At 51.5% G+C, this 19,284-nt stretch overlaps 7 protein-coding genes across 7 annotated transcripts in view; 4 read left to right on the forward strand and 3 right to left on the reverse strand.

Annotated features, from left to right (window-relative positions):
• Positions 1–1,760, reverse strand: part of BDR25DRAFT_393941 (uncharacterized protein) — a 2,756-nt gene extending 996 nt beyond the window's left edge. The window contains exons 1-2 of the mRNA XM_033698283.1: positions 1,580–1,760; positions 1–1,276 (exon numbers count right to left, since the gene is read on the reverse strand). Of these exons, the coding sequence (XP_033547307.1) occupies positions 1–1,276; positions 1,580–1,652 (1,349 nt within the window). The 5' untranslated portion in view covers positions 1,653–1,760. The remainder of the gene's footprint in view (positions 1,277–1,579) is intronic.
• A 915-nt stretch (positions 1,761–2,675) lies between these two features.
• BDR25DRAFT_314660 (uncharacterized protein) lies at positions 2,676–3,385 on the forward strand (the record flags this gene model as incomplete). Its single annotated transcript, XM_033691467.1, has 3 exons — positions 2,676–2,739; positions 2,792–2,965; positions 3,024–3,385. 3 exons carry the CDS (start codon positions 2,676–2,678, stop codon positions 3,383–3,385), a joined length of 600 nt encoding a protein of 199 aa, XP_033547308.1.
• Positions 3,386–4,854: 1,469 nt separating this feature from the next.
• On the reverse strand, positions 4,855–8,114 carry BDR25DRAFT_35094 (uncharacterized protein). Its single transcript, XM_033694782.1, has 2 exons — positions 7,418–8,114; positions 4,855–7,364 (listed from the first exon to the last, which is right to left on the reverse strand). The coding sequence occupies exons 1-2, from the start codon at positions 7,864–7,866 to the stop codon at positions 4,874–4,876; spliced, it is 2,940 nt and encodes a 979-aa protein (XP_033547309.1). The 5' UTR covers positions 7,867–8,114; the 3' UTR covers positions 4,855–4,873.
• On the reverse strand, positions 8,098–9,601 carry BDR25DRAFT_35086 (OTU-domain-containing protein). The gene has a single exon (XM_033694773.1). It carries the CDS (start codon positions 9,347–9,349, stop codon positions 8,363–8,365), a length of 987 nt encoding a protein of 328 aa, XP_033547310.1. The 5' UTR covers positions 9,350–9,601; the 3' UTR covers positions 8,098–8,362.
• Positions 9,602–9,797: 196 nt separating this feature from the next.
• Positions 9,798–12,872, forward strand: BDR25DRAFT_287437 (Bromodomain-containing protein). The gene is made up of 3 exons (XM_033688325.1): positions 9,798–10,040; positions 10,103–11,636; positions 11,722–12,872. The coding sequence occupies exons 1-3, from the start codon at positions 9,886–9,888 to the stop codon at positions 12,703–12,705; spliced, it is 2,673 nt and encodes an 890-aa protein (XP_033547311.1). The 5' UTR covers positions 9,798–9,885; the 3' UTR covers positions 12,706–12,872.
• Positions 12,873–13,254: 382 nt separating this feature from the next.
• On the forward strand, positions 13,255–15,164 carry BDR25DRAFT_303940 (acyl-CoA dehydrogenase family protein). The gene is made up of 3 exons (XM_033690107.1): positions 13,255–14,191; positions 14,272–14,716; positions 14,776–15,164. Exons 1-3 carry the CDS (start codon positions 13,438–13,440, stop codon positions 15,110–15,112), a joined length of 1,536 nt encoding a protein of 511 aa, XP_033547312.1. The 5' UTR covers positions 13,255–13,437; the 3' UTR covers positions 15,113–15,164.
• Positions 15,165–16,018: 854 nt separating this feature from the next.
• BDR25DRAFT_303941 (AN1-type zinc finger protein) lies at positions 16,019–17,418 on the forward strand. The gene is made up of 2 exons (XM_033690108.1): positions 16,019–16,496; positions 16,587–17,418. The coding sequence occupies exons 1-2, from the start codon at positions 16,400–16,402 to the stop codon at positions 17,000–17,002; spliced, it is 513 nt and encodes a 170-aa protein (XP_033547313.1). The 5' UTR covers positions 16,019–16,399; the 3' UTR covers positions 17,003–17,418.
• The last annotated feature ends 1,866 nt before the right edge of the window (positions 17,419–19,284 follow it).

A 19,284-nucleotide genomic window follows, 5' to 3' on the forward strand; every position in this document is an offset into this window, starting at 1 on the left:
GCTGGAGCACTGGAAGCTGGAGCACTGGAGGCTGGAGCACTGGAAGCTGGAGCACTGGAAGCTGGAGCACTGGAAGCTGGAGCACTGGAAGCTGGAGCACTGGATGCTAGGCTACTCGGAATACCTGCGGTAGAGGAGCTTGGCAGACCTGGGACTGACAACACTGAGCCTGTAGATGTTCCCGAGGGGGTAGACGGCATTGAAGTTGGTGACTTGGGAGTTGACATGCCTCCGGGATGCGAGTGCGAGGAAGAAGACACAGCTGAAGTACCTTCAACAGAAGTTGATGGAGTTGAAGATTTCTCAGTGTACATCGGTGCGGACGAGCTCGGGCTGGAAGATGACGACGTTACTTCGAAAGAGGTGGGCACGGCATCGGTATTGGTTGAAGCCGCAGAGGGAGGGCCAACTGGAGTGCTGTGTCCGCTCGATAAAGAAACTGAGAACGAGGTGGGGAGAAGTCCAGTGTTTGTGCCGTATCCGCTTGGCGAAGACACCGGGAACGAGGTGGGGAGAAGCCCAGTGTTTGTGCTGTATCCGATTGACGAAGAAACCGGGAGAGATGTCGGAACGGAATCTGTCGCTGATGAGGGGCCAACGCTCGGCGAACCTGTGGTAGGAGCAATCGGGACCGAATTTGTCGCAGTGGGTTGGGAAGAGGAAGAAAGGGAAGAATACGCGCTGCTGGATGGCGTGCCAATAGAGCTCTCAGAAGAGATTGACGTGGCTGAGACTGATGGAGTCGGAACCGGCCCAGCGAGTGTGGATGAGGAAGAGATAGCGCCACTGCTCGTAGGAGTTGCAACCTCAGAGCTGGAAACCGAGCTCGAAATGGAGCCGGCCGGACCAGTGGAGGAGCTTGGTAAGGTCCCAATTTCAGAGGTAGAGTGGGAGACGGTGGGAGTTATGATGGGGTAACCGGAGCTCGTCGGACTTGCCTCGGTGCTGCTAGACGGTGCCGAAATGACGAAGCTAGCGGTAGAAGTTGGCGCTGCCAGGCTGGAACTTGACGTAGAGCTGAGAAACACAGAAGTTGGCGTGCCAATCTCCGCGGATGAAGCCGGCATGGAGATCGGACCGGTGTGAGTGATGGTGATTTCACTGACTGGGCAGACCGTGGTAGTAACAGCAACGACCGAAGTGACAACTGCAGTTCCATTTCCAGGACAATTGGTCACGTCAGGGCCACACTGGGTGACAGTGTACACAGAGGTCGTGTAAACAGTCGAGGTTGTCATGTCCCTGACGACGTGGATGCCATTCTCAATGCCGACAACTAGACATGGTGTTAGTCGAATGCTCTATATGACAGGCAGGATGAGCGGGAATTGACAGGCGAGAGGTGAGAGAAGTCATGACATGGTGGGGTTGGTCGCCAGAGCTGGCATAAAGCCAACTGTAGTCATTTTCCCCCGTCTCTCTCTCTCTCCACAACTCTCCAATATTCGCTCACTCGCGGTCAGAAGCGGGAAGCTTTCAGTGACGAGCAAGGACAGAGCGAGCAGCCTTAAAGCCAACTCGTCGACACCCTTGACGCCCTTCTCCCTCTGTTGCAATCAGAAGAAGAGATTTGACTCACCACCCGGAAAGGCAAGGGCTGGGACTGCAGAAGCAGGGCCGACAACAAGAGCTGCGAGGTTGAAGCACTTCATGATGGAACAGAGCTAGTCGCAGAACAAGAGTGTAAAAGAGTGTGGGTGAATAGACAGCAATGAGCAAGAAGCCGATTGCGAGCGGGCAAGCGAGTGTAGAGAGCGAACGTTAGGATTGGGGTGGAAGAGAAAGAGTTTTTGATCGAGGGGGGGCAGCGATTTAATCGGGCAGGCATTGCCAAGCCTATAGCGTCACCACGACAGCGAGAGAAGGCGCGCCCTCGCAACTGCATCACAACAAAACAGAGTAAAAGCCATTGATGACGCAATTGGAAAGCCCATCAAGCACGCTCCTGCCGAGAAGGCGTAGTTTCGAGCCACGGAAGGTGTAAATCGTGCATCATGTGACCTCAACTCAGTATCAAGGCGCTGTCTCGGAACCACAACACTGTTCGAAGCCGTGCTGGCATGTTCATGTCCACTTTACAAGAGCGTGCCATTTCGGTTCTTGCTCTAGTTCGAACAATCGATCCAAGGGCAGAACTTGATACCTTTTAAGGTTGCTAAACACCATTGCGGTGCCCGCCATGCGCTCCCCGGGTGGGAGTTCCCTAGGCCCAGGAGGCAGATTCCCAGCATACTGAGGGAATGTAGCTGTCTAGCAATGTTAATTGGAACAATTCTTGAGGGTAAGCACTTCAATTTAGAGTCTCCCCGCCCAGCCGTTTGCCTCCCTCCTGAGATCTCCTCCACTGCTTGTTTTCACCCCGGTTGCACATCCAACCTCCTGCCGTTGCTACGTCTTCCCAGAGCTCTTTCACCGGAGCCTCTGGAAGCTGCTGGAAATGCTGCTGCCTCGCTTATCTCCCAGATAACGAAATTTTTGCAGGCAGATCACCCCCGGGGATCTGGGCAACCGCTAGGCCCGCTCCCTCCATATAAGCACACCGCCCTCACATCTTCTCCGTCTCTGTAACACAACTGCGCAACTGAAATCGCCAGCCTAGCATTTGCTACTGCAGTATATTTCAGTACTCTGTTAACTCGGACAATAGTCTTTACCAACATCCTCATTCGTCGACCATGAAGTTCACTTCTGTCGTGCCGGCCATCGCCGTGTTCGCTTTCGCCGCTCCGAAGGTCTATGGTTCGTTCCTCACCCTTAACTCCTCACATCTTCGTCTGCTAACATGGCCTAGGCTTTCATGATCATACTGTGAAGGAGCTCGTTGGCCCCAACGGCGTCGCCATGGCCCATGTCGGTTTTGCCGACTATATGGCTCGCCTTGAACGCGTTGGACATGGTGGCAAGATCGCCCACGATGGAAGTGTAGAAGATGTCAAACATGATGAAGTCAAACGTAGCGTCACTAGTAACCTCGTTCCACCTTACCATTGCGTGTAACCAAGATCTCTAACTTTGCCCAACAGAGTCTTGTACTGTGGAAACGGTCACTACCACGGTCACTGTCTATCCATCCAGCTGCGACACTGCCACTACTTCCGCTTTCCCTTCGGCCTCTTCCGTCCCAGGAGTTTCCACTCTCGTGTCTACCATCGGCTTCAGCACCATCCCGTCTACCGACCCGTCAATGCTCTCCACCGGCACATCTGCGTCAACATCTTCCGCTTATGTCGTCCCGAGCAGCACTGGCCTGAGTACTTCGGCTGTCACCGCTACTAGTACTCTGAAGGCCAGTTCTTTACCGCCAATTCCGACCAATGGTGTCCCTATTCTTCACCATGATATCGCTCTTGGTGCAGTTGCTATGGTAATTGCTATGATGGCTTGACTAGCTCTTGCTACTTTTCTCTTTTCATAGTTTCAGTGAATGGTATTTGGTCAGATGCAGGCCTAATAGTACCTCAATGTAGCTAATTTCAATGCATGAATGATGTGGCCTCTAGCACTTCACCCAATTCCAGCTTCCTTCTGTGCTCTGTGAACATCTCCAATTCCTGCCTATTACACTGTTGGTGGTTCCTGATAATACCCTGACGCCTTTCATCTTACTAGTGTGTCTGAACATTTAATATTTTCCCTGCCTAATGTTGCTATTATTTCACTGCCACAGCCTTCTCTCCTACAGTTGAAATTGCGGTTCTATTTCTTCTTCCCCCTTCTTTTTTTTTTCTTCTCTTAAACCTTCTTGCGTTGGATTCCTACTAGCGATGCCCTAACATCTTACCTGCTAGTATGCTTGAACATCTAATGTCTTTGTGCCTCTTGCTGTCACCCTTTTAGAGCCATTAGCTCCCCTTCCCCTACTAATATCACAATTAATCTTATTCCTTTGGCGTTGTTGTCGTGGTTGCTAGTTCCTTCTGACGATAGCTTGACACCGCATATATACTTGTGTAACTGAACATTGGATGATCATTCTGCCGCTTGTTGCTATGTTTTTATGGTCACAGGCTTTTCTTTTATCCAAAATTGCACAGGCACTTATTCCTTTTGCATTACTGCTAAGTTTACCGGGTCATCGCTAGCTATGCATCTGTCCTGTTGTCTCTTTTGCCTGTCTTAATATCTTTCATTTGCTGTGCCATGCAACAGCGATCACGAGTGTGCTTTGAACAAGATGTGAGGGGTAGGCAAATAGCCCAAAATGACTAAGTGAATAAATTGATGTTAAGCAGAGATAGCTTCAATGTGGAGGGGAGGGAAGGGTTCGTAAGAGGGGGGCCTCATGGCTAGGTGGAGACTGCGGAGACAGGGTAGAATTGGTCCAGAGTGTAAGAAAATCGCGACTTCCGGTAGTCCATTGTTCCTCCTCTCGACTGCTGGTCTAAGGCATTTCTTGCCCAGGGGTTCGGAATGACTAGAGTTTTGAGAAAGGATATATGATATCTGTAGCACCGAATGGTAGATACATGGTGAAGTATACAAGAGAGAAATATGCCTTTCAGCTTATGGTGAATCGGTAGATCTTCCTAGCCCTTTCCTTCCACTAGAGACTGGAGGAACGAGGAACTAAGATAGATCGGAGTACTCGTTCTGGAGTAGCGACCCGTACCAAATCTAGGATTTTAGGATAACGGGTGAGTGGTGTGGGCTGCCACTGAGCTCATGTGTCTCTGGCAATTGTGTCCAGATTCAATGAAGCCAGGGCAATGCCACCGGTCTTCAAAATCCTTCTCGTTATGGCTCGTCTTGCCTAATTCTCTGATAAAACGTTGGGACCTTATCCGTCCTTTCAGTCTTGGGGTACCCTTCGAAGTAGGGTTTGGTATTGCGACTTAGAGTCCTCTCGAATCCAAATCAACTACTCGAAATAGTATTAGGCGTTGGTGATTCCCAATCGTACCTCGAAAAGCTCAGCTCTTGAATAACTGCGATGCCTTTTGCGGTTCAGGTGCCCGCTGTGCTGATAGCTGGCTGTAACGTGAATGCTCCCATCCCTATTTCCCCTTCGAGACCACTTGATCGTCTCAGCAAGTATTGGAATGCGTAGCAGCAGTGCCTCCATCCTCTTCCTTCGTGCCTTCCAGTGGATCTCTGTAGGGAACTTTCTAGGTATTAGAGACGGATTCGCGCCGTGGTCTAGAAAAGCTTTCCCAACCTTCTTCACGTGCTTCCATCCCTCAACGTCATCTCCCCAGGCCTGAAGAAATATTTCCCAGGGCGAGAAAGTGCCACCAGCATGTGCGACATTGATGTACTTGACGTGGGATAGGCCATTCTTAATTCCAGTATTAGGATTCGCGCCATGCTGTAGCAGTAGAATGACAAGGGCGGGATCGGGCCGCAAACCAGTGGCAGGAATATTCACAGCGTTGAGATTTAGGCCAATTGTGGATTGTACCAGAGCCACGGCTAGTGCATTTGACAGCATTGCTGGGCTTGGCTTGTTGGTAGATGAGGAGACCATAGAACGAACATATTCAGTGCATTTGCATGTGACCATAAGGTCTAGGAGCGATTTGTTTAATTCGAACCCTTCTTTTGCACCAGTCCAATGCGAGGTATTCCTGTGGAACCTATCAAGAAATGTCCGGCCGTTCTGGTCCTGGATACTTGTAACATAAGAGGCTGCGGCATCAATCTCATTCAAGAGTTTCGTTTGCAGTCCATTCACGCAGTCTGGGTCAGCTAGCGAAGCATACCTAATACCATACGTGACAACTTCCCAGAACCACGGGTTACTCGGTTCCTCGAAATAGAGGGTATGCCCGCCATGTTTGAGGTGGACGATGATATGCGCATTACAAAGACGAGCATGTGGATTGAAGGAGCTGGTTGTTGCTGTAAGAAGGCTAGCCCAGATATCTTCACGATGAAGATAATCTTGTACTGTCCGGTGGAGGTAACCGACTATCGACTCGTGGAGAGGTTGGCCTGGGCTGGTTTTGGACTCAATGAGGCCTCTACAATAGGCGTTAAGTCGGCGACGAATAATCACTGCCCGACCGTTGGATTGAGAAGTTGGAAGGGGACCAGCCTTAATTTTTGAAGCAATAGCAGGATCTGCTTCATCCGCATAGTAGAGCGTTAAGAGAGTGACTGGTGTGAGTGATGATCGAATAATCTGGAGTAGCTGGGAAGCTCGTTCGAGGCTTCCCAAACGAGTGAGCAACTTCCAGAATAAATTTTCAAGATCACTGGGTAGAGCATCTAGACGGGCTTGAAGCTCTTCAACGCGTTCCCCATCCGAAAATCCTTCGAGGAGGGAATCAGTAACTAGGGAGACCCATAGAAAAACACCGGAGGCCTTTAGCGTGATGTTCTCGATCAACTTGGTTGCGTAGTTCGAGTCCAGCATTCTCCGTTGTGCGAAACCCCTATTTTGAAGGAATTGTGAATTGACAAAGTGCTTAATGTCTGCATGGGTGAGCTCTTCTAGGCGTAAACTTGGCCGTTGCTGAAAGCTGTCCTCGAAAACGTTCCATGGGCGGCTAGAAACGCAAGTCTTTACGGACGGAGAGAGAAATCCCGTTACCATGTCAATAAGATTCTTAGAATCCCCGTCGAACTCATCCAGCCCATCAATGAAGAAGAAGACCTTGTAGTCTTTTCCAGCGCCTTCTACAAGACGCCTGAGGGCACGCATCATCTCCTCCCAAGTTATTGGCTCCTGCCATGGGTCTCCAAAGGCAACGAACTCTTCCATCTTATGGGGAAAGAGGGTGGCCCAGAGTTTGGGTTCTTGATGAAGTGCCTCATAAATGAGAGTACGGACCATTCCCTCTTGTGACATCTGCATCTGCGTACCCGAAATCCAGAAGTAGAAAGCGCAGATAATAAGGGTTTTCCCTTTGGCCCAACGACGAAGATATGTGGTGGTGATTGGGTTCGTATAGATGAACTTCATTAGAGTCGATTTTCCGGCCGCTGGCTTCCCTGTGATCCAATACAGAGCCTCTCCATCCTCTCCCAACCACTTACGAAAGTCAGACCATTGACCTTGGGATGGTGTTCTGAATATCCATTCATATGTCTGCTGATATGCATGAGGTATTTTCTCATGTCGAGTTTCAAGCTCCTTGAAGCGAAGCCACCCAAGAAGACCGCGGTAGAATCTTTGCGCGTCGTCATCTGCCAGCAGGGTTTGCATCTCGACTGCCGGAGATACTTTAGAATAGGTCTTCCGCTCATAGTCATCGCGCATGGCCTGGACCACGTTTCGTTCCAAGGTCGCTTTCTGTGTATAGGTTGCGTCTCCTGCTACTTTGGTGAACAAGTTTGCTACGCTGGCTCGGGTATTTCTGACTTCGGTAAGGACCTGCGCATGCTGAATAAGCTGTTCCTGCTGGAACGTTCGAATTTCGACTCTATTAATGGATCAGCGCTGTTGGTTATACGCTTTCGACGAGAGATGCTGTACCGTATGGAGGTCAGGAGATATAGTTGGATCTGCTGCCGATAACTATCCAGCGTCTGGCGCAAGGTTTCGACTTCGGATTCTGTCCAAATTGTTTTGAGAGCATCCACGAAACTTGCCCATGCGGTAGCTTTCCCATTTTTCAGCTTGGCTAACGTATGCAAGAACTTGGCAGCGACCTGTTCGCAATCTGTGCAGATTCGCACAATTTCTCTATCTTCGAGTGACAACTGAGACTGATATGAATCTCCGAGGTCATTTGTTGATATCTTGAGTGTTTCATTGTGTTTGGTGAGGTCGCGAGTGATGTTTTCCAGAATATTTGATTCAGCCTTGCTATTGCTTTTGTTACGTGCCCGGTGAATCCGGACCGTGAGCGAGAGGAGTTTACCTGCGAAATCCACGAACTGCAATACATTTGCAGCAACGCCCAGCGCTGAAAGAGGTTCCATGATTATGGATAGAAGACCGAGAGAAGGGAAGGCTCAGGCAAATCAGGCCGGGGGGGGTTTATCTTTCGCAGGCCAAGATTGACTGATCGCACCTGACACAGCTGAAGGAGCGCGGTTATTCATGAGTGTGTGTTGGCCCACTGCAACTCCACGCGAAGTGGCTGTGAACGCCACACAAGGCACACAGCTGAGTAGGAGACATTGAAAAGCTAGGTTTCAAGTTGTGCAAAGACAGAGATGGCGATAATTGAAAATGCAAATAGAAGGGAACTTACTGACAGCAGGAATCCATTGTTTACACCTTCAGAATGCCTCATGGATTGTTCCTTTAGCTTATAACGATGTGGTCCAAGATGCCTCGAGGGTATACACGTCAGACTCCAGATTCCAAGCATAGTGATGCATCTCTCCAGTGGTATATTCCGACGAAACCAAAGCTTATCTAAGAATCACGTGTTACACTCAGCTTGAGTGAGTGCCAAATCGTTCCTGGTCCTCAATGCGCCTCCCCAAAATCACTGTGTCCTGTAGCTGTTGCGTGCTCAACCGCTGCCATCTCGCCCTTGCCTTTCCAACTGCATTTGTTGCACTTGATGTCGAAGCGCTGAGTATCGGTGTAGTAGTGTTTCTTCTTCAGCTCTCCGCAAAGCTGCCTTGCAGCTTCGAGCAAAACATCATCACTGGAGTCGAATATCTTGACGTCGTTGTCCGAGTCGGTATTCGCAGCGTCGTCCGGGACAAAAGCGATCGTGTCGTAGTGAATGCCGGAGTAGACGAGGATGCAGCGCCTGCTCTTACCCTCACTGAACCTGTCCACGCGCAAATCTTGGACGTTGATACTGCAGATCTCTATATCGAACTCCTGGGAGAGGATGGATAGCTCGATGCCGCCTCCCCACGAGTCCGAATACTGTATCCACTTGCAGTACTCGTCCGGCGTTCTCTGCAGCACCGCCTCATTATACATTTCTGTATCCGATTGAATAGCCTGAGCGACCATTGAGCGTAGTTCTGTCATAGAATCGAGAGACGACGATAGGACCGCGCTGCCGAGCGCTCGGAACATGCAGGAGTTGTCGTCGGGCATGACGCGGAGGACGACGGTGCCGCCATGTGAAGGGAGGGGTATCTCAGGGGTATCCTTTAGCTCTGGCTTCTGCTTCCTCTTGAGTGAGAGGGGGGCAGATTGGCTTTGGCTGGACGATTGCTCGGAGTGAGGGGCAAGGGCCTCCTCTCCGGTTTCTTGGGCGATGACAATGAGCTGCGCGCCGTTGAGCTTGAGGTCGGTGTCGCTGAGGAGGGTAGACATGCCGTAGAGGGAAGGATCGAGCGGCTGCGGCGGATAACCCCATTTTAAATCGAAGAGGGGCAGCGAGGTGGATTCTGAGATGGAGGTGAGAAGATCGGAAACGGCTGCATCGTCGGGAAGCGAGACAGTGTGGGTTACTCCACCAGGGGCTCGTAGTCGTAGTCGAATAGGCATCTTATGCGAGCGTAGAACGCAGCAGGAGGGGCGTCCTGGCAACTAGGAAGGATGGATAGAAGGGAAAGTTTAGCGATCGGAACGACGAGGGCAGGCGGTGGAGTGAAAGATTAAGTGGAGGAAGAGGTGGGGCGGGGGGGGGGGATGGGGATGGAGAGGGGGTGATATTGAGACGAAAGAAGCTAGCCACGTGTCTTGAATCGAAGGGATAGTAGGACAGGCAATCCGTGGCAAACAGCGAGTGAGTTTGAGCCTGGGCGAATGTCTTGCTGAGCAAGGACACTCCTTCCATCCTGAAGCCGAGGCCGGAAATCTGCCGTTACGTCAGCAAGCCGCCCTTGCACCGTTAGCGGCGATCTCGGAGGCAGGAGAAACGTCATGCCGATTGGCTCGACAGCTCAGGGCGCCCCCCAGGCGTGCTGTGTCCATTCCACGGTTCAAAAGGACGCGCATTTTCATCTGCCTGTCCTCGCAAAGCCCTCTCTCCCGCCCCCCTTGAAATAACCTGGCTGCGCGCCTCGAGAATCGCGTTCACGATGGCGTCGGGCCGCGTGCCGAGCTCCACGCCCGTTCCCACCACCGAAGCCGCAGACCCTCCAGCGGCTGGTAGCGCATCCTCGACCGTGACCGACGAACAATGGAAGGCCATGCAAAATGTGCTGAACGCTGTGTATGCGCACAGGATCGAAGAGTAAGTCTGTGTTGCGCGATGGATGCGCATGCTGGATTTGGTGGGTGCTGATGGAATGCCAGCGGCTACGACCCCACGAAGCTCTTCCATCGCAAAGTGAACAAGCGCGCCCTCCCCGACTACTATGAAGTCATAAAGGAGCCGATGGCGTTGAGCATGATCAGGACAAAATTGTCTCAGCAGGACTACCGCGACTTCGCTGAATTCGTGCGCGACTTTGCTCTCGTCCCCCATAACGCCCAGGTGTATAATAGGCAAGATTCGCAGGCCTATGTCGATGCTTTAGAAGTGAAAAGAGTGCTGGAGCTGGAACTGAAGAAGCTAGTCGATGAGAAGATAATATCCGAGGAAGTCGCTGCCCTGCCCTACCTTGGAGAGATCCCCGAGCAGGATCCACTCCTACCAGAGGAGGAGGAAGAGGAGGAAGAAGAAGACGAAGACGAGGATGATGAGGACGAGGATGAGGACGAAGAAGACGAGGGTAAGCGGCGCAAGAGACGCGGCCCGCGTTCAACCGCAGCCATCACAAAGCGTGAGGGAGGAGGCAAATCCAAGGACGATCTTGCTAAAGACAATGACCCAGAGTCGAGGAAGAAGCGAGGCCGCCCCCCGCGAGTCGATACTCCGATGGAGGCTAGAATCAAGGCTATCATGAAGGGCATCAGAAAGCCAAGGAACCAGCTCAACAAGCTCATGGTCAGCGCCTTCGAACGTGTCCCAGATAAAGCTGTCATGCCCGAGTACCACGCCGAAATCAAAAACCCCATGGCAATGGACATCCTCAAAAAAAAGCTCAAGCGGAAGAAATACAGCTCCGTGGACCACTTCATGCAGGACGTGGAGCTGATGTTCGAGAATGCCAAGACTTATAACGAGGACGACAGCCAGGTCTACAAGGATGCCGTATTCTTGCAAAAGGAAGCGCGCATTACTGCCAAGCAGGAGAAGGAGAAACCGGATACTGAGTATGTGATGGAGGAGGGACGAATCCCTATGCCAAACGGAATCCTCCACAACGGCGAGCTCTGGAAGGTTGGAGACTGGGTCCATATCCAGAATGCGAATGACCTGACGAAACCGATTGTTGCACAAATTTACCGAACCTGGCAAGACTCGGAGGGTGGGAAATGGGTGAATGCCTGCTGGTACTACCGCCCTGAGCAAACAGTGCACCGATTTGATAGGCACTTCCTGGAGAACGAGGTCATGAAGACTGGCCAGTATCGTGATCACCGCATCGACGAGGTGGTAGACCGCTGTTTCGTCATGTTCTTCACGAGGTACAACAAAGGTCGTCCTCGAGACTTTCCTGCTGACAAGGAAATCTACGTGTGCGAGGCACGGTACAACGAGGAGAAACATAAGTTGAACAAGATCAAAACGTGGGCGAGTTGTTTACCCGACGAGGTTCGCGACAAGGATTATGTGATGGACCTGTTTGATGCCCCTCGCAAGCTCAAGAAAGTGCCCAGTCCGATCGCATATCTTCTTCGCGACGACCAGAAAGAGACGGATGATCTTCCAAAACCCGAGTGGGGTGCTGAGAACGCCCCGCCAAAAATCGGCGCTGTTCACCGTCGCCCTCGAGATCCAAAGGTAAGGGTTCACTTGAAATTTCAATCTCTACGTCCCTGTGCACGTAAGTTCAAAGTTGCGGTAAAGATTATCTGACGAGGAACAGGAATCCCCTCCCCCGGAACCAACACCATCCCCTCCACCACCTCCTCCACCAGCCCCGGCCATGCCGACTCCTCCCCTGCCTCCTCAGCCTACGAACGGATATGGTGGTGAGTCACAGAGGAATTATCCCCTTGCCCAAGCTCCTGCTGCGTCTCCAATGCCTGCTCCGACACCACAACCCCACCACTTGCAGTCCGCGTACACCCCAACTCATCCTCGACAATTCCATACACATTCAGCGTCTCCGGCACCTCATGCTTCTCACATGCCAGCTTCGCAGCCATCTGGCTATCAGGCCATCACCCCGCATCTGACGTTTTCTACACCGCAAGCACCCGCAGCCATGCCTCAATATGCCACCCCGCGGCCTGCGCCGTCGTATCAACAACCCGTTGTTCATCAGGCGCCAGTAGGTTACAAGGCACCACAGCCAGTTGAGGTGTACACTCTGAACGACCATGCAAATGCGTCCATTCCCCCTGAGATTCGCGAGCAGTTCCAGCGCGACGATCAAGGTCGAGTTCTCTTCTTCACTGCTCCACCCCTCAATACTTCACATATTGTTAAGAAAGAAGGTTCAGCGCTGGGCCATTCTGCCGGGTATCTTGCCGCGAAAGCGAAGCGCGATGCTCTGATTGCTGCAAAGCGAAAAGCGCAAGAGGCGGACGCTGCGGAGCGGGAAGAGACGGCGAAGAAGGCACGTTTTGAAGCGGAAGAAAAATTTAAGAGGGATGTCGCTGAGCTTGGTATTAAGGCTATGAGGGCTCTGGAGAACCAGCTCGCAGCTGCCACGAAGAGAGATTTCGAGACTTTGTACGGCGAGGACGCGCCGAGGGCTCTGAGGAAGCAGTTGGATCAATTGACTGAAGTGCAGAGGATTACGATGATGCAGAACCAGGAAAGGGAGAAGAGGTTTGAGAAAGAGAAAAAGGGGTCACCAACGCCCATCACGGGAATGACAGTTATGTTGGAAGAGGAATACTGAAACCCAAGGGTGCCCAGTTTTCGTGTTATTTGAAAATTATTTTTTTCTGTCGGTGGCATTGTCAAGGCGGTTCAAAGGATAGGTATAAGGATATCTGAGCGCAGGCGTTTGGGCGAGGATGCCTTCGTAAGGCAACCTAGGTAATCTGAGGGGTCCGCGAGATGTGGTCTACCGGCTCAATATTAATAGGTAGCTTACAGTGTACTCCTTCTAGTGGGGTCTATGTACAATTACTTATAAGAAATCCCTCGCCTTCAGCCTTCAACCTAGCTCATGCGTGAGATAACCGTGGAGCTTGGCAACTGAAGATCCCTCCTTTGTTCCCCGTACTCACACATCACAACACGCCCATGCTAACGGAAGCCTCTTTCGAACGATCTCCGAAAGATATCCGGGGTTCGAACACGTCTGAAGCTGTCCGATTTTGGATATGCATTGTTAGATGGACCAGCCAATCAACACAATGTACCTAACGAACCTCGGCATGTGAGCGTCCTCAGCTCCCAGATTCCACATCCGATCCGATCATGCGGAGAGTGCACGAAGCAGCGTCTCGCCAATCCGGCCGAGGCCAAATCCTTTTGAAAGTAATCATGAAGTGTCTATAGCTCCTGCCTCCTGTCACCTATCTCCTGACTCCTTGCGTATTCCTCCCCTCCAAAGAATCTCGAGCTCCTCCCCCCGCCTCACCACTTGAACCTCCGAAAGCCTCGCGCTAGGAGCTCCCCCACCATGCCTCACGCGTCCCTATCTCGCGAAGCTGTCGCTACCCACAACAAGTCCGACGACCTGTGGTGCATAATCGACCACAAAGTCTACGACCTCTCCGACTTCGTGGACGCACACCCCGGCGGCTCGGTCGTCCTAGAACAAATCGCTGGCACAGACGCCACCGTCGCATTCTATAACCTCCACCGACAGGAAGTACTCCAGAAGTACACTTCCTTATGCATTGGCACTGTCGAAGGCGAGAAAGCGGAGGTCATCGTCCCGAAGCCCGGGGATTTGAGTCCAGTCCCATATGCGGAACCCCTCTGGTTGAGACCGCAGTTCAAAAGCCCATATTTCAAAGAAAGCCATAGAGAGCTACGGCAGAAGGTGCGGGAGTTTGTAGATACATATGTAACCCCTGAAGCGCAGGAGAAGGAAAGGGATGGGTCGTATATTTCTCAAGAACTGATTAACCGGATGGCGGAAAACGATCTTCTTGCGATGCGGCTAGGGCCGGGAGAGCATTTGCATGGGAAGAAATTGATGGGGTTTTTGCCGGGCGAGGAGTTTGATTATTTGCATGATCTGGTGCAGGCGCAGGAATTTGTGAGGGCGAATGCGAGGGGTTTTCAAGATGGAAATATGGCGGGCATGATGATTAGTTTGACGGCAGTGATGCAGTGGATGGGAAATGACGAGTTGAAGGAGAAAGTCAAGGAAGAGGTGTTGCGGGGAAGGAAGAAGATGTGTTTGGCTATTACAGAGGCTTTTGCTGGTATGTTTCCTGTTCCTCCGCATCCCCTTAACTTGATTCTTGATGGTTGAGAAAATATGTGTACTGATAGTTAAACTTAGGAAGCGATGTAGCTGGCCTCCGTACCACTGCTACAAAAACTGCCGATGGAAAGCATTATATTGTCCGTGGCACCAAAAAATGGATCACGAACGGCATGTGGTGCGATTACTTTGTCACGGGTTGCCGCACACCAAAAGGCTTCTCCGTGCTCCTCATCCCGCGACAAGAAGGCGTCGAGACATCCCTCATTAAAACCTCATACTCAACAACTGCCGGAACAGCCTTTGTTGAATTTAACGATGTGAAGGTGCCAGTGGAGAATCTCCTCGGGCAAGAGGACAAAGGCTTCATCGTCATTATGAGCAACTTCAACCACGAGCGATTTATGATGTGTTGTGCTGTGATACGACAGTCTAGAACTGTAGTTGAGGAGTGTTTGAAATGGAGCAATCAGCGGATTGTGTTTGGGAAGAAACTCGTTGAGCAACCTGTTATTCGCGCGAAGTAGGTTTCCTCTTGGATTTGCCGATGAGAGAGTGCCTACCTGACTTACTGTGGTGTAGACTCGCAAAAATGATATCTCACGTGGAAGCGAACCAAGCCTGGCTCGAACAAATCGCCTACCAAATGAGTCAAATGTCGTATGCCCAGCAATCCAAACACCTAGGCGGACCAATCGGTCTTCTGAAATCGTTCTGCACACGTTCGGCGCATGAGATTGCCGATGAGGCGGTCAATATTTTCGGTGGTCGAGGTATTACTCAAACTGGAATGGGAAGGGTGATCGAACAATTCCATCGCACGTATAAGTTTGATGCGATTTTGGGAGGTACTGAGGAGATTTTGGCAGATTTAGGGGTTAGACAGGCGATGAAGGATTTCCCAAAGAGCATGCTGTAGACATGATATGTCTTGGGAGAGTTATATGTAGGATAGCGCGGATAGAATTAAGACCTTTGTGCTACATTGGCCGGATATGCGAAACCCTGTCTTGCTTGAGAGAACAGTGAGGAAGGGGGACATTGCAGCGAAGTACTGATTGATGACAACGCTTGCACAACACTGAAGCAATAAAGTCGTTAAATCGGTATGAGAAGCTTACCAAATCCGGATATGCCAATGTGTAAATAGTCCTCCGTCCTACCGTGGAAAGTTTCCAGCAGCCACTCCGGGATACAAACCATTCCAATACTCTCCCCCTATCCCCCCATCCCCCTATCCCCTTATCCCTTTATCCCCAGCTCCACCAGTAGCATTCCGAAAATTACAGGACCTTTCCGCGCCCAGGAAACACGCGGTACAAGCCGATGGCGTTGTCCTCTCCATCTAGGAACATCCATTCTTTCTCGGATGAGGCTTTATGCAGCAACACTTCAGCCTCACCCCGAATCCCACTCACCAATCACATGCATCACAAGTCTCGATTTGGCAGGAACCAGGCAAGGATCTCTCGCCCGCTACCTTGACTTATCCACGTGTGACCCGAAGCGGCCTGTCTTGCATTAGGCCGATCTAGATTGGAGATTCAGCACCGATACGTGTCACCTGCGCAGTCGCATTTGTTTCTGCAGGTAAGGCGAGGGCACATGCGACAGGAGAAGCTGCGACTTTGTGTCTGGAGATGTCTCTCTTCGTCAGAGTGTTGAGGAAGAGGTTGTGAAGAAGGGATGAGGATGGGAGGGTGAGGTGAGCATGTCAGCGTGCGCCATGTTCCTGGGTTGCCGCTGGTGGAAGGCGGTGGAAACTATACACACGGCTGGAGGTCGAGCGCGCCTTGTTTCTGGCAGGGTTTCTGCGCGGCGGTACAGACATTGCCGCTGCGAACGCTTTGTCGCCGGCGAGTCGTGCGCATGGTATGAAGCGGGTCCGGGCTCGGTCTGCCTCTCTTTAAAAGAAGCTTTCGTCCTCGCCGGGCTGCGTCACCATTCCATTCATCATTCACCTGCCATTCACTGCACCTGTCTGCCGACGCCCTGAGCAACCGTGGAACTGACAACAACTTTCACCTGACGAAAATTCTTATTCACACCCGCTACGGTATATAAGATTCTGCGCTCTCGCCTGGGACGAGGGCCGATCTGTCTGCCTTATCTGCATTGCCGCGCATCTCCGTCGTCTCTGCAGCCTCACCAGCTCACATCCCAACAAACTACATCTACAATCACAACTCGCACACCAACCCACAACATGCACCGCACCTCCAGCATCTCGAGCATGAGCTCCACCTCCAGCACCGACGCCGAGGAAACTATGCAAATATTCGTCAAAAATGTCTCCGGAAACAGTAAGTCCTCCCTTCCCTATCTCATTCCGATGCTCGGAACGCACCTCGCGCATCCACCCATCCATCTCAACACTAACACCCCACTCGTAGCAATCCCCCTCACACTTCCCTCTAACACCACACTATCCACACTCCTCGCCCTCCTCACTCTCCGCACCAACATCCCATCTAGGGACCTCCGTCTCGTGCACGCCGGAAAACATCTCTCATCCTCTCATCTCACCCTCGCTGCCTACAACATCCCACACGACGCAACCCTACATCTTACCGTCCCCCTGCGCGGCGGAATGCCGCCGAAGAAAATCCGATGTAGCTTCAAGGACTGCAGGGACGCCGCGCAGCGCATCGTCGGGGATTGCGGGTTCTGTGACGGGCATTTTTGTGGGAAGCATAGGTTGCTGGAGGATCACAAATGTGAGGGTTTAGAAGATTGTAAGAAGGAGAGTCATGAGAGGAATGCGGATAAGCTTAATAGTGAGAGGACGGTGGCGATTAGAGGGGTGTAGAAAGGCCGGCCCTGGGCATCTCTACAGTTTACGCTTAGTGCAGTGTTGAGAAGGATAGGAAACAAGTCACTGGGTCCTTATTTACTCAGACGGAGGGCCTGTTCTACTTTGCCTTTGCCTGCTCTGCTAGCGATCGTCAGCATGGCGGGTTTCTTTGCGTTTCCATGCGTCCAGCGATTTTCCGGTCGGCGGCGTTTTTCCCTTTCGTCTCGTCGCCTGAGATTCTGCGGTTTTAGATCAGATCCCTGTAACGCTTTCCCATTTCTCTGTCTGTCGGTCTGTCGGTGTGTCGGGGTCCATCCAGCGCTGTGTATGGTAACAGAGGTCATGGGTTAAGCGAGGCGTCGATTGAGTAGTCTGACGACCGGCTTTTTTGGTAGCTAATCCTATGACATGCATGCATAACTTCACAAAAACAGTTTCTGCCCTTTTTAGATTTGCTGTGGTGAGTAAGGGACGATGTAGGGAGGGCTACGTTGCTTTTGCTCTTGCTAGGCAGAGGTAAGGCAGGACTCTCCTTCACTTCACACGAAGCACCCCTTCGGAGGACTCACCCATATCCTGCTTCCTTCCAGGCTTGGTTTACACTTAGGACCCTAAACTTGTTGTTACTCCTAACCTACTTTCACTGCCTACCTGCTGTATGGGCATGCCTCTAAAGCTGCCTCCTAAGACCATCTCACTTTCAGAGTTAGCTGACCATCCATGGCGCCAGATTATCCATAACCATCTCTCATATTCATGGATATGTGCGTTCTGTAGATCGGATATTACACAGCTACAAGTCAAGAACAGACTTTACGGTCGGGGGAAAGGCGTGGTGGGTGTACAAGGTCAATGATATCAGGACCTCTTAGTTTTCAGTGAGGAACCAAGAGAAAAGCTCTTCAAACGCCCAAGAGTCGAACTTCATAGGTAGTATTACCCCACAAAATAGGTGGATGAGTCCTGTTCTGTATCTACAGCGTCTTCCAGGTAGGGAACAAAGCGAAGAGCACTCCCTGACCGACTCAGTGGCAGAGTGACCGTCTTCAGTGGCTTCATTCTTGGCAAGCTTAGATACTTACTGTATACCCTAAGACAACGTCAAGAGACCGACGCTGCCTTGGGAAGATTTCGGGTGTGATGTGACTGCACAAGATCGCGAGCGCCGGATTCGGACGGCGCTTGCTGAGACTGGTCATTTCCTCGGCCGAATGCTGGGCAAGCCTCAACACCAAAGCCGGATGCAGCGATCGTCCCACCCTGTATCCTCCTCTTCCACATTCTCCCGCTCTCCAGGTCAGGCTACGTTCCACGCTGCATCCCACGCTTCTGCTGTGCTCAAACGACGTCAGTTTTCTTTGAGTCTGCCTACTTCTACTTGCGTATTATCATCGCTGTTAGTTAGCCGTCAATGTCGTCAGCGCTGCAACCTTAACCTCACTATGAACGCTCGGACTTCTTTCTTGCCTCTCCCCGAAATGCAGCTCCTTACCTGGGGCTAATTCACGGCGACACATACGGGATACAAAAACCGCTCGCGAACCCCCTGGATCTGCCTGCCTGCTTTACCTGTGTCGAACAACTAGGAACACATGGTGACATGGAAGATATTGACCAAAGATCACGCCAAGACGCAGATCTCTCGTCCTAGATTCGCACCCTTTAGCAGTAGCACAACGTAAACCACATATAAGTTGTTGGGGGCCGTGCTAAGAGATAATTGCCGTGGGTGCATACATCTCATCTCTTCAGCAGTTCTAGTAAGGGTGGTTTGGTTGTTGTGGAGATGCGATCAATTGTTTCAACAGTGCGCTGGCTTGGCGGAGTGGGTACATTTGGGACACTCAACCTAATGATTACAGGTGCACAGAACCCTGAGAAGGTTCCACTTCCTTTAGTGCATGTCTTCTTGGATCTTTGTTGCTTCTCTAACCTCTTTCAAACTGAGCCAATGGGTTCTATCCGTCTTGGAAGAGTACTGCCTGTGTGTTCTACTGAGAATTGCACCATTCATTCTCCTCTTGGTTCAGCCCTCCTTCAATTGTTTGCGAATAGTGCCCAGAGGTCTCACCGACACCGCCATCAGTCTCAACGGTTGTACGGTCCGCAGTCTGGATGCGTTCCTCAGCGGAACCGAGGAGCATAAGCTGAAATATGAATGCATGGATGGGCAGGCTAAGGCGGGAATGCACTGGAGGGCTTGGCAGGTGGAACCCTTCTGATAGGGAACCAGTCCATCGTCCAATCAGTCTTGATATTCTCCTGACTCCCGCCGGTACACGCCAAGAGGTTCCGGG

The sequence above is a fragment of the Lindgomyces ingoldianus genome, assembly GCF_010093535.1.
Source record: "Lindgomyces ingoldianus strain ATCC 200398 unplaced genomic scaffold BDR25scaffold_17, whole genome shotgun sequence".
In the NCBI taxonomy this organism is placed as follows: domain Eukaryota; kingdom Fungi; phylum Ascomycota; class Dothideomycetes; order Pleosporales; family Lindgomycetaceae; genus Lindgomyces; species Lindgomyces ingoldianus.